At 45.3% G+C, this 14,822-nt stretch overlaps 1 protein-coding gene across 6 annotated transcripts in view; it reads right to left on the bottom strand.

The window, feature by feature from the left end:
- Positions 1-14,822, bottom strand: part of KIAA1755 (KIAA1755 ortholog) — a 157,180-nt gene that overhangs the window by 105,470 nt on the left and 36,888 nt on the right. For all 6 annotated transcript variants that reach the window (XM_068263368.1, XM_068263365.1, XM_068263364.1 and 3 more), the window contains exon 3: positions 3,398-3,595. In XM_068263368.1, coding sequence (XP_068119469.1) covers positions 3,398-3,595 — 198 coding nt within the window. The remainder of the gene's footprint in view (positions 1-3,397; positions 3,596-14,822) is intronic.

Here is a 14,822-nt window from a genome sequence, read left to right as displayed (position 1 = left end):
GAAAAACTGACTCCAATGAATGCCTATGGGAAAATCTGCATCAGAAAAATCACGTATAGTGGAAACAGGCCCATAGGCATTCATTGGAGTCAGTTATTCTGCATCCAATCTGCGCGTAGTGGAAACAGGCCCTTACAGTTACCTGGGGCTTCCTCCATCACCATGCGGACCATGGGCTCTCTTGTCCTCCTCCCTGGCCACTCCGCTGTCCTGCAGAAAGCTCCAATAGTCTGGCCAGCAAAGCTGTTCTGTGAATGTGCGGGCCAGCCGTGCGAGCGCCCCCCATCACTGGGAGCATTTGGCACCTGCGCAGAACACTCTGAACCATGGGGCCACGCAGTTAGCCCACACATGCGCATAAGAGCACCAATTGGCCAAAGTAGAGCTTTTCACAGGAGAACAGAGCGGTGGGGAGGACGGCATGGGAGCCCACAGTCCACATGGAGCTAGCGGGAGCCCCAGGTAAGTATAAATCAGGCACAGTGTACCTTCTCAGGTACACTTCAAAATGAAGGGAAGATCAAAAATGTGAGCATAATTCATTATTGATCAGGACTTTTAAAGAGGAACTCCACTGAAAATAATGTAATAAAAAAACTGCTTCTTTTTTACAATAATTATGTATAAATGATTTAGTCAGTGTTTGCCCATTGTAAAATCTTTTAAATCCCTGATTTAGATTTTGACATTTATTACATGGTGACATTTTTACTGTTGGCAGGTGATGTAGCTTCTGCATGCTTTTTTGGCAGTTGGAAGCTATTTCCCACAATGCAACAAGGTTCACAGACAGGAAACTGCCAGGAGTACCATGGTCCTCAGAGTTTCTTGTGGGAGGGGTTTCACCACAATATCAGTCATACAGCGCCCCCTGATGGTCTGTTTGTGAAAAGGAATAGATTTCTCATGTAAAAGGGGGTATCAGCTACTGATTGGGATAAAGTTAAATTCTTGGTCGGAGTTTCTCTAAAAACATTTTAAGCAGAGTAACATTGGTGGCCTTTGTATTCATTCCACTCCAGTTACTTGTAAACTGTAAAAGGCTGGCTGGACAGCTGTCAGATCAGTGTGAGAGGCACAGTCATGCCATGACAAGGTCCTAAGGCACAGTCATGCCATGACAAGGTCCTAAGGCACAAGTGCCTTCAGAGAAAAGACTAAAATACAAATTGACGTGCACATTTGACATCCTTGATCCCTGATATTGAATAACTTGGACACTGAGTTTAACATTACTGTCTTCTATGTTTGAAAATATGCACAGAAGAAGACTCTTCTTAGGAAAGATAATTATTGTCTGCATGATTTGCTGTAGTGCATCACAGAAGACTCTTCTTAGAGAAGATAGATAATAGCTTCATTATTTGCAGCACTGCCTTACAGGAGACTCTTCTTAGAGAAGATACATGTCTTCATTATTTGCAGTAATGCATCACACGCCATACTGTAGCAAACGACAGGTCCGTCAGACCCTCCCACTGGGTGGACGTTCTGCCGACAGAAGCACGTGTGTACACACTGTCGGCAGACTGATAAGACAGCGGATCTGTCAGAAACAGTCTTATCAGTCTGCGGATGGTGTGTACACACGTGCTTCTGTCGGCAGAGCGTCCGCCCAGCCGGAGAGTCTGACGGACCCGTCGTTCGCTACAGTATGGCGTGTGTTCGCGCCTTTAGAGGAGATAGATGATACCTTCATTATTTGCAGTACTGCCTAACCGAAGACTCGACACTAGTCTAGTTTAGGGGACGCAGCAGGAAACCTCATAGAGAAACTCCACTAACGTGTTTGGGTGGACAGCACCTGCTCGAACTGCTAGGTTCCTGATAAGTTATAGTAAACTACACCTACACATTTTATCCAATCACAATGTTTCCTGCTGTAGAGGGTGCTGTAACTGGAGAACTGTTCCCTACGAGGTTTCCTGCTGGTTTCCTAAACTAGACTACCTCTGTAGACTCTTCTTAGAGAAGATAGACAATACCTTAATTATTTGCAGTAATGCCTCAGAAGACTCTTCTTCTTAATTATTAATTTGCATATATTCAGCAGTGATGCTCTGGGAGACATCTCAAGTTCACTCCAACCTGAATTATCGCAAATTCTATCTGTTTTAAGAAAGCAAACTTTTGTTTTTCTTAACATCTTAGTAAGGGGGCTTTTAGGACCATTGTAGTCCCTTACACACTCCAATGTGTTCTGGGTCACCATGAGCTTGCTGGTTAGTCTGTACCTCTCGGTGTTACAAGCCCTACTGCATAGAGCCAAATTAATCCATGCCATGCACTGATGAGGATCAAACAATCTGAAACAGTCCGTATGCATGTTGGATTATTATGGCTCTGTACAAATTAACAAGCTGACACATCATTGCATTCCAGCGGTTCTGGAGGTGTGTTTAGCTTATAAGGGTACAATGGTTAATTTGCATATATTCAGCAGTGATGCTCTGGGAGACATCTCAAGCTCACTCCAACCTGAATTATCGCAAATTCTTTCTGTTTTAAGAAAGCGAACTTTTGTTTTTCTTCTTAGGGAAGGTAGATAATATATTAATTACCGTATTTGCAGCTACGAATCACAGAATATACGCCAGGGAACATAATGTTTTTATTATTTGAGCTATGAAGGTTTAAAGGACAGGTCAGAGGGAAAAAAATTACGGTATCTAGTTACCTGGGGCTTCCTCCAGCCCCTGGCAACCGATACATCCCTTTCCGCAGCTCCAGTATCTGGGGTCCCCTCCGTTCTACGCCTGTGTGAGTGCGCTGGTCGCGATTGCACTTCCGTGGCCTGAATCGTTCTGCACAGGCGCAGAACTACTGCACCTGCGCAGCACACTCCCGGCCACTGGAGTGTGACCACGAGTGGCACGGTTGCGCACTCACACAATCGCAGAAGATGCCGACCTAGTAAGGTCGGCATCTGCAATGGAGGGGACCCTGGGACACTGGAGCTGCTGCAAGGGACATATGGGCTCCAGGGGCTGGAGGAAGCCCCAGGTAAATATATCTTGTTTTTTTTTTCTCTCGGGTGTTTCCATTAAGGTGTTTTTGTAGAATCTTGGGACAGAATGCAATACAAGGAAATATTTGGAAAAGTATGTACAAAAATTGAGCACATGGCCAGATCGAGGATTTTGTGATTGGTTGCTCTAAGCAACTGCTGCCCTTGTTTTGCATCAGATTGTTAGGGCAGCAACTGAAGCTTCACTTGGGTCAGTCCAAGTCATGTCACCGCAATTTTGACCATTGAGGTATTTGAAGTGTTTTATTTCTTTCAAAGATATGCTCAGGTATGCTCTACATCTTAGGTTAGGGGAGATGTTTAGGAACTGAATATTAGTCACTTGTGATTGTTATGTGTGTACACCTATGGACAACAATTAATACACACCTGGAAGACATGCAATTCCAGAATACAGCAGCTTTGCACTGAGATCTTGACACTGGATGGGGGGATCAGTGATGATCTCCCAGGGTAAAGTCCCTCTAGATGGTGAACCTACAATGGACACCCACAGACCAGTCTTTGAAGGTACTTTTTGAACTGATGATGTTACTTCGATGCCTGGAGAAGCATTCACCAAGGGAGCTGTTAAAGAAAACAAAATCTTTTACTTAAAGTACACCCTGCACAAGGGGAAAAAAAATCAAGGGCTGCATTTGTACTTTTCGCCACCCAAGGTCCACTATGACCAGCCACCCTCTGATTAAACAGAACACCCCCCACCCCAGACACAAACAATTGATGCACACTTTTTTCCCAGCAAGAGCAGCTGAGTTCCCAGATTACATAACTTAGTAGGCTTTATACTCCCTGGATACAAAAAATAAGTAGCCATTGCATCCCTAGACACAATAATTAAGTAGCCATGTGCAGCAAGATTTAAGAATTAATGGACTACTGTAGAGGGCTAGGGGGGAAAGGAGTTGAACTTACCCGGGGCTTCAAATGGTCCCCCGCAGATGTCCTGTGCCCGCACAGCCACTCACTGATGCTCCATTCCCCGCCTCCAGTTCACTTCTGGAATTTCCAGCTTTAAAGTCGTAAAATCACTGCACCTGCACGGCAGTGTCCTCCTACCGGGCCTGCGCAATACACTCCTGGTGACGTCAGCGGGAACAAGGGCGCGGCCAGGCAGGTACAGTGGTTTTCCGACTTTAAAATCGGAAATTCCAGAAGTGAACCGGAGGCGGGGACTGAAGCAACGGTGACTGGCTGCGCGGGCACAGGACGTCTGTGGGAGACCATTAGAAGCCCCGGGTAAGTTCAACTCTTTTTCACCCCACCCCCCTGCAGTAGACCTTTAAGTGGTCACACGCTTCCAGATAAAATAACTGTCTATTCACATGCCGATAAATACCGGACCTTAGTAGTCACATGCCTCAGGATAAAAGAATCACATACTGTAGGTGCATGCCTCCAGATAAAATAATACAGTAACTAGGTGCCAAAGATAAAAAAAATTATTAAGAAGCGTCACGTCCACGGATAAGAGAATTAAGTAGTCACAACTATCTAGACAAAACAAACAGTAACATGCCTCTAGATAAAAGAATGAAGTAGTCAGGCGCCTCAAGAAAAAATAATTAAGTAACCATGTGCCCCTAGATATGAACAAAGTAGAAAAGTGCAAAGATAGGTTGGCACTAGATGCATAGACAGGCAGATCCAGGGGGTAGCAGGTGGACAATCCGTGCCTCCGGATCAGCAGACAGCAATATGACCAGTAAAAAGAAAAGTTAGGTATCCGGGCACCAGCCAGCAGTAATGCTTAAATCACACCTTCTATTACATCCACCTGGAATTCCAGATAACGATATGTACAGTCGGCCTGACAGCCGTTTCGCAGGAACACCTGCTTCTTCAGAGGCAACAAGTTGCCTCTGAAGAAGCAGGTGTTCCTGCCCGGATACCTAACTTTTCTTTTTACTGCCCCTAGATATGAGTATTAGGGAGCTAGATGCCCATCCCCCCTGTATAGGTAGCCAGATCCCCCACCCCCACTAGGTAGCACCTCATCTGCCCCCCTTCAGTATAGGTAGCCCCCTTTCTGTAACTCCCCCTTCAATAGAGATGCTCGTTGACCTTCCCCCCCCCCCCCCCAGTACAGTAGGTCTCCGAGTGACCTTTCGCCCCACCGTACCAGTGAAGTATACATCGCCAGTACCCCCGGTACAGTTTAGGGTAACCAGATGACCTCTCCCACCTCCCCTAGTACAGTATAGGTTAGCCAGATTACCTCTACCCCTATGTATTGCCGTATATTGGTATGTAACCCTGTCCTCTACCCCTATAGATTGCTGTATATTAGTATGTAACCCTGTCCTCCCAGTGATGGTTGGCTTAGGCTATAATGTCACATAGCACTTCAGAACCAGAGCATTCTGGGAGACCAAGTTTTGTTTCTACTTACTTCAGAACACACAAACAGCAAACATTCCACAGTGATGAACCTTGCCAGCAGTATGTCACCACCAGTGATAAATGTAAGAATGTAAATCAGGGTGAGGAAAGATTATACAATGGGAACATAATGTATAAATACATATTGTAAAAGAACAAACAAACAAAACAAAAAACAAATGCAATGCACAGCCACAGGATGCCTTGCAGGCGGAAAATGCTGAACCCACTCTGTTCTGTGCTACTGCGCAGACACAAGGGGCCTGATTCACAAAGCGGTGATAACTCAGTTATCACGCCTAAAAGACTTTAGGCATGATAAGCTTTGCACCGCTTAGTTAGCACCGCTTTGTGCTCTTTATCGCGCGCAAAGTCCCGCGCGCAAAGTTTTGCGTGCGCAATCGTGCAACTCCGCATGCAGCGCCCATAGGGTTTAATGGGCACATCGCGCGCACTGCACCGTTCGCCTTTGCGCGCGGACAATTCGCGCGAGTTTCTTCTTATCATGCCTAAACTGAGTTTAGGCGTGATAAACGGCTTTTCACTGGCGTGCAAACACTTTGCACCGCTTTGTGAATCAGGCCCCTGGTATCCTGCGCAGTGCAGCTGCATTCATTCATGGACTGGAGCGTGGTAACGCACACTCTTCAACAAGCATTTTGTCAGTGAGGTTCAGAGGGTCCCAGCACTAGCAGGGGCGTAACTAGAAACAACTAGCCCCCCCTGCAAAATGTGAAGCACTGCAGACATTTTCTCTATCAATTACATTAGCATTTGTGATAAAACCTGCATGTTTTCACACATACAGACACACATGGGGCTTGATTCACTAAAGCGTGATACCTGCTATCACAGCAGTTATCACGCGATCTGCCGTGCGCAAAGCACCTTCCTTCCCCTGTAGCACCCCCCCCCCATCCCCCGTTTTGCTCAGCCAAAATATTCGACTTTAGCAGAATGTCGATGATGGGCGGGGAGGAAGTGTCAGTACTTCCGCCTCTCTGCCCGTACTAATACAGCTATTAGTACACTATCGTTCTGAGCTAAATTATCTAAAGACTGCACACAGCGCAGCTCCCCAGTGCACTGTGCAGATAGGAACTAATAGCGGCGAGTGGAGGGGTTGTTCCTGATGACGAGCAGAGAGGAGGAAGTATTGACACTTCCTCCCTGCCCATCAGCGAGCTATGCTTTACAGATGAGCAGAGTGGGGGACAGGGGGGCTCTAAAGCGGGAGAATAATGCTGTGATTTATCACACAACACAGTTAATAAAAAAAGCATTAAAATCATTTTATTTATAAATGAGGTCAGGGGGACCTTAAAGGGGAACTGAAGTAAGAGGTATACGGAGGCTGCCATAGTTATCAGTAATCAATACCAGTTGCCTGGCAGCCCTGCTGGTCTATTTCTCTGCAGTAGTATCTGAATAACACCAGAAACAAGCATGCAGCTAGTCTTGTTAGATCTGACTTTAAAGTCTGAAACATATGATCTGCTGCATGCTTGTTCAGGGGCTATGACTAATAGTATTAGAGGCAGAGGATCAGCAGGGCTGCCAGGCAACTGGTATTGCTTTAAAGGAAATAAACATGGCAGCCTCCATATACCTCTCTCTTCAGTTCCCCTTTAAGAAAAAAACCTGAGCACTGTGGGTGGTACTAGTGCAAAGCAGAGCTTATTCAATACACTGAGTAGGCGGAGCAGAAGCCAAGCTCACTATGCTGAAACTGCCCCATTTACATACAAGTTTCTCTCACATGCATAAAAATAGCCATGTTAGTGGAAACTTTTTAATATATTTTTATAAGCTTTAAGTCTAGACTTTATAAAAGGCTTTTTAACCACTTTTTTTCTCCTCAATTAATAAGTTCTGCCAGTTATAAGATTATAAAATAAACACAATTCTTTTCAAACCATGATACCAACGGTCATTGCTATTAATAGTATGTGACACACTGGAGACCCCAATTTTCAAGGAAGACCCATCAACTTGGAGTGTCACAGAAACATGTCATGCTTCCAGGGGTCACATGAGGTCACAGGCTATTTCTATACCACTGGAGGATCTGATTCTTGAATAAACACATACAGTTCACCCTTTAGGAGGTCTCAGGAGTATCAGCAATAGCACATGGCACCAACCATGGCCTAAAACATGCAACGGGTTGGCTTTACAGATAGCATTTCAAAAATATTGGCAACCACACTCTTCTTTTAGCAGGCAGGTGTCTATTTTTACAATTAAATTTATCTACATGACACTCTACACATTTTTCTATAGATATCACGAAGGGTGTGTGAACCAAATATAATATTTCTCGCATCTCAATTACAGACCAAGCTAAAACCAGTATAGCTTAACTCTTTCCCCTCCTCATTGTGTATCACTAATTTAAAAAAAAATCTTAGAGAATATATTTATTTTAGTGTGCAAGTGGCACTCGAGTGACCACTTTGCAGTCCTTTCCTCTGCTTTTCTGAAGATTGGTTTATGGCAAACAACCCCTTTAAAGCACGCATGAATTGGGACAAAAAAATTGGATTTTTACTTGCATGGGGCTTTTTCCTGTAGTCTGTCAGGCCACTTGGTGTCCATCAGGTCCCCTCCTATGTGCCACTGCCCCCTTCTAAATATCGACAACTACAGCTCTAGTTGCAGCTGTTGTGTTCTAGCTCTAGTCACAGCTATTGCATTCTGTGCTTGTACAGTACAATCCTTTTGAGAACAGCAGAATCCAGTAGATGCTACTAGACCTTCAATCGCAGATCTTTTGGAGAAGACAGCAGCACTTTGGTGGAAACAAAGAGGGACATGGCAGACTACAGGGGGCTGAAGGAAGCCTCAGGTAAGGTAAGTAGGAATCCACTTTTTGTCCCAATTCAGATATGCTTTAAAGAGCACCACTAATGAAAAAAAGTGCCCCTGGGTGGTACTTACCTCGGGAGGAAGAAGCCTCTGGATCCTAATGACGCTTCCCCATCCTCTCCTATAGCCCCATTCCAGCGCTGGCAGCCCCCAAAAATTGTTGGTGGTGCAGGCTCCTAGATCATAACAATCATGTGAGAGCAGACACAGACACACTTGCAGCTTTTGTTTGGGCTCAGGCAGATACAGCCAAACCTGATCAGATCCGCTCCACTGCCTAGGTGCAGACACCTCATGCCTGCGCAGTAGAGCGGATCTGATCAGGCTCGGATTCTGCGTCAGTACGAGTCAGTACGAAGGCCGCAAGTGTCCCTGTGCGAGGCGCTCACAGGATTGTTACGATCCTGGAACCCGCACCGCTGACAACCTTGAAGGCAGATTTTCGGGGGAGCCAGAGCTGGATCAGGGCTGCAGGAGAGGACGGGGGAAGGCTCATTAGCAACCAGAGGCTTCTGGAGTACCACCCAGGGGCTATTGTTTTGTTACAGTTTTACTTTAAAATACCTCCCCACCCTACTATTTTCTGCATCCTCCAGTCAGACCCCCAGCAAATTGTTAACAGATATAGGGTCCGATCCAATAAACTTTTTCTCCTAAGTTTTCTCCTAGGAGATCATTTCCATCTTCTGTTTAAAACCACTTATCAGCACTCTGCAATTGAAAAAGTACCAAAAAGTAGGTGAAAAAGTACTGTCACAATTATTCAGTGTATTTTCTTGCTTGCAGGTGGCTTAAGGAGCATTTTATTGATAAGGTTAGAAAATATCACCTAGGAGAAAACTTAGGAGAAAAAGTGAATTGGATCGGGCCCCTAATATTTAAATTACTTTGTCTTTAATGATAATGAGGAGATCCAGTGGACCTACAGAAAAGTAAAATATCACTGTTCTGGTGGGTGACGTTCGCAAACAGTACCCTTCCATACAAGTTAAATCCAAAATTTAGTGAAGGAACTAGGTAATCATGCCTTTAGGTCATGTGTTTTTCTTTCAACATCTATTGAGTAACAATACACTTGGGCACTGCAATGCAAACCTGCACTAGCGGTGCACAGTGTGCTTGTGACTGACTTCCCCTCAAGCAACTTGTACACCATTATCGAATGTAAAAATAAAGTGCTCTGTAAACCCTGTATACAAAAATACACTTGGGTACTGGCCTCCAAGGACCATCACCAGAGCATACCTTGCCAGAGGAAAACCTGTTTCAGAGCAGTGGACTAAGGCATGCCCTGTTGCGGGTCCTGGGGGACAGGTTCGGAAAGTAATGTCCAAGTGGCTGTAGAGAAAATACAGTTGTACAGTTCTACAGTATAGAATATTTAAATATGCAATATTGGAAATGTAAAGTCCCTGTTTGCCATCTCCAGGAAAGATCATTTGAGAAAACGAATCTTCCTTATCCAAAATCAAATCAAAATCAAAGATAGCTTTATTGGCATGACCAAGATTCATTACAGGTATTGCCAAAGCAAGGGGAAATAGGGGACATGGGAGGGGGTGGGGTAGGGGGACAATGGCTAAGCAGTCTGTGGACATTTTTTTTTTAGGTTTACAGTTCCGTTATGCTCCTCTCAGTCTGTGGCATGCTGTGACATAGTGTGCAGCGATTGTCACTGTGGATTGCTCGTCTCCTAGTAGGATATATTTTTTTCTCTCATCTTCTAGTGTAAGAAAGTCTGGGAATAGTTCCAACAATTTCTTAAAGTAAGTGTCCCTGGTTGCAGTATATTTGGGGCAGTGCAGCAGGAAGTGGCTTTCATCCTCAAGGGTCTTCTGCTCACAGTGTTGGCATAGTCTCTCCTCCCTGGGTTTGTACGTCTGTCTGTGTCTCCCAGACTCTATTTCGAGGTTGTGAGCACTCAATCTGTAGACACTCAGGATTTTCCTCTCTTGAGAGTTTTGCAGCTTTTCCAGGTATGGGGCCATTTTATATTCTCTTTGTAGAGACTGGTATATGGCTAGCTTTTGTGACTGTTTTATTTCACTCCTCCATTTTTCCACATAGTCTTCTTTGCTCTTAGCTGTGGTGTGTTTTATCTGGACTTTTGTTATGACCTGTGGGTCGGGGGGTTGGAGGGAGTATAGAGCTGACCACGACTTTCAGTGCACACGGCTTTTCTTGGTCTTCATTGTCCATAGCTTCTGGAGTGCTGGTGCGTTGTAGTGGCCCACACAACAACTGAGTGTATGTTCTCCTTTCTTCTGTTGGTGTGTTAAAGAAAGGTAACAGCAAAATGTCCTAGGTGTGAACAAGCCCTTGAAGCTGATCTTTCAGGATCTTTCTTAAGATGTTGTGATGCACTGGGTGCTGCTGCTGTGCTGACATTCTGCCAGCTGTACTGCACCAGACCTGCTACTTCTTCTGCTGCTACATCAGCTGCTGGGTCCTGTGGGATGCTTCCTGTGTCCTCCCGGAACCGAAGAAAAACCAAAACGTCATGTACATGTCCAGTATGTTGTCTAATAAGAAAGTGAGAAAATAAATTTCCATTGCCATTGCCTTTTATGGAGTAAATTTGGATTTTGAATGAATCGCTTATGCTTTCCAGAAAAAGTGTGCAGGTCGGGAATATGCGGTCAGTTAAATGGAACAGAGGGTGCAGATACTTTGCAAAACTGGAGTGTGAACAGTCCCATAGGGAATCATCATATCGATCCACATATCGCTATTTACAATGCGCAAAACAGTACAGTGTTTGCCATGTGTGAAGCAGCCCTTAAAGTTAGCTCACCCTTTTGTGCCCTGCCTGATCTGCAAGTATGAAAAGAGACAGTCAGCTCCCAGTGCAGGGGCTTCTATCCATGATTAAACTGGGAGAGGGCAGGGAAAGGGCACCAATGCAAATGAGAGAGCAGAGGAGCAACTGACTACTCTCTGGCGTGGTGCATATGGAAGGAAACAGGAAAAGAACATAGAAGAACAGTTATCAGAAACAGATAATCAGCGCGGATTTATTTTTAAAAACTGTAATTATTTAAAATGCTATTTATACATTATTCAAAACACTGTGAGCCTTTGGTGGGCAGCAGTAGGGTGACCTTTCTTCAGCTATACCTCTAAGGCAGGGATGTCAAACCGGTCTTTGGAGGGCCAAGGTCCTAGCACATATTTGACACAGCTTAAATTAATTGATGGGCCTTAATCAGTAAAGATGTGGTCCATCAGGTAGAACACATTCCTCTCTTTCTCAGTCCATCCTAAACACTGGCATTATTATTATTATTTATTGTATTTATAAAGCGCCAACATATTACACAGCGCAGCACAATAGATAAATGGGCTAACATACAAAGTAGAACATACAGGAAACTCAACAAAACAAGATCATGCAAATGATTTGATAACAATACAGTGTCATAGGTCAAAATAGAGACTGTTCTAGTCCACAAGAGGGGTGATTGACAGTAAGATTGCATAATCAAGCTGGAAACACTAGGGAGGAGGGCCCTGCCAGAGGCTCACAATCTAAAGGGTGGGGGTGGAGACAATAGGTGCATCATCTGGCATAGATCTGGCCCTCCAGGCCTGGAGATCAACACCTGTGGTCTAGCCCAATCTACACGATACAATTCTATTTACGATTCGATTACGACTCTATTTACGATTCGATTAAATATGACATATCCGATCAGGATTCGATTCGATTGAATTTGATTTGCCATTGTTTTGCAATGGCAAATCGAATTAAATCTAATCGAATCCCGATCGGACATGTTGGATTTAATCGAATCGCAAATAGAATCGTAATCGAATTGTATAAAGAATTGTATCGTGTAGTTGGGGCTTAAGGTTTCAGACACAGCATAAATACAGAATGTAAGTGACACCCCTCATGCTGATGAATTGTCAGACCACAAAGGCAGAAGTATTTATTTCTCTTACTGGTGACAAGGTCAATGCTGCGCAGGCATATTGCACACGCCATGTGTGCATGCACATCCACACTATCAGTGTCACAGCCAATCACAGTAAGGCTGGACAGGAGGGCAGGATTGGTGGGAGAGGGGATGATCGACACCGAGCTGTGGTGTAACGAATGGTGTCAGCACACAGAGAATATCTGATTATTGGTGATCTGCAGTATCACCAATAATACAGATGCTATACCTGATTATATGGTGATCTGCAGAATCACCAATAATACACGTATAGCTTGACACAGGACACCTAATGTAGTGTAAGTGTTTGGTGCAACAGTAAGATAAGTGATCTCCCGAGGAGCGGGAAATGCAGACACCACTACAGCCGAGAATTCCCTGAAGAGCAAGGAATTGGACTGCACTGCAGCCAGTGGACACCTGAGGAGCAGGTGGCCTCTGACTACGTCGAAACTAACCTCTTTACGAGGAAGAGATGGAGACTGTACTGCAGCCAGGGATCCCCTGATGGATTTGGGAATCAGACCGTACTGCAGCCAAGGATTCCCTGATGGGCTGGGAATCAGACTGTACTGCAGCCAGTGGACTCCTATGGGTTAGAGCCCTCTGACTGGACTGCAGGAGGTCTTCCTGTGGAGCAGGTAGCCTTTACAGTAAATGGACACCTAGATGGTTGGTGTCGTAGGGAGTACAGTGAGGCTGCTCACCCAAGGGACGAGTGACAGCCAGAAGGGTCATACAGGCCGAGTCGGCAACACACGGGCAGATAAAGTACATAAACAGAAGACTGATACGGTATCCGGGTTCAGGCAAGATTGGCAACGGGTAGACAGATAGGCAAGGTCCCGAATCAGTAGGCAGGAGAGTGGTCAGCCAAGCCAGGGATCATAACAGGTAACCGTATAGCACAATCCCAGTATGAGGTGTGAGGTCCTTGGTCTCAACACCCGGGAACTAGTCTAAATAATAACTGTAGCAACACAGTTCCTAATGTTAGGTGTGAGGTCCTTGGTCTCAACACCCGGGAACCAGTCTAAATAATAACAGTAGCAACACAGCTCCTAAACTTAGGTGTGAGGTCCTTGGTCTCAACACCCGGGAACTAGTCTAGATAATAACAGTAGCAACACAGGACCTAATCTTAGGTGTGAGGTCCTTGGTCTCAACACCCGGGAACTAGTCTAGATAATAACAGTAGCAACACAGGACCTAATCTTAGGTGTGAGGTCCTTGGTCTCAACACCCGGGAACTAGTCTAAATAATAACAGTAGCAACACAGCTCCTAAACTTAGGTGTGAGGTCCTCGGTCTCAACACCCGGGAACTAGTCTAGATAGTAACAGTACAATAATACAATAGAGGTAAAGCGGAATCTGGCTAAGTGTGAATTCCCAGCTCCAGCTGGTTCTAACACACTGTAAGATCTGACTGAGGTCTGAGTGCTCACACGTAAGTATTCGCAACGACAGACAACCTGTAACTGAGAAGCAAGTCCTATATATACTTGCAGTGCTCCGCAGCGCCGCCCCAGCCACTCAGCCAATCCGGAGTCCAGCTGGGATCAGCTGATCGGCCTGATCAGCTGATTCCCCTTCTGCTGGCATAAAGGTCCTGTCTGGCGCATGCACGCGTAGCTCTCCATCTGTGTGCACTAGAAGGACCAGGAGAACCAGTGACATGCTGCCGCGCGGAAAACGCCGCCAGCTTGCACGCGGAGACAGCCGCCCTGCCGCTTGCCCGCGCGGCGGTGTCTCCGCTATTTATTACATGTGGTCAATCAGAGTAGGCCAGGGCGGGCGGGGGGGGGGAAGGGGGAGTTAGATGGGGTATTGGGAAAAAAGGATACGCATAGTGGATGGCTTGGAAATTATTATTATAGATACTGGTGAGGCACACTTGGCACTATTATTGGTGTGATGCCCAGAGCTAGTCTTTAAAAAGGCAAGAATGAAGGAGGTGCTAAAGAGTCATGACCTCTTCAGGGCTGCATAAATGTGGTACCCCTACAATCAACACAAATAAAAATTCCATCATGATATATAGTAGTAGTTCAAGTGCCTACTTCAAATCAACATCTGAAAATCCATAGACAATTGCTTCATTGAGATCTAATGAGGGAAACCACTGCCTGGGACACCCATCGGGGAACAAACTCACCCAGTTGGTGTGACAACTATTAGACTAATAAAAAAATGCACTTTACACCAGAATACCTCAGCTCCCAGTCTCTTTAATGTTGCAACTTGTACTTATAATTCCATAAGACCATACAAAATTGTACTCTAATGCTCCTTCAGATAGAAACACACTTAAGAGTTTTGATACGGGCTCTCCTCTGGTTGCCTCCCAACCAGGCTGCGCCGCTCTATTCCCATCGTCTCTAAGGCCTGAAACCTACTATTTCAACTCTCTGGCAACGAAAGGGCCTCCCAAGTGTGGACTTATGCATTACGTGTCCTGTGTCGCCACTGCACGGTGCCAATCCATCTTTGGAATCCCCTGCTCTTCCATTAGCGCTATACACGCAACTGGCATATAGCATGTGACGTCACACGTGTGAATACCGCTAATAGAAGAACAGAGGATTCCAAAGACAGATGGGC

The sequence above is a fragment of the Hyperolius riggenbachi genome, chromosome 12, assembly GCF_040937935.1.
Source record: "Hyperolius riggenbachi isolate aHypRig1 chromosome 12, aHypRig1.pri, whole genome shotgun sequence".
NCBI classification, from domain to species: Eukaryota; Metazoa; Chordata; class Amphibia; order Anura; family Hyperoliidae; genus Hyperolius; species Hyperolius riggenbachi.
This window is presented reverse-complemented; position numbering and strand designations above follow the sequence as displayed.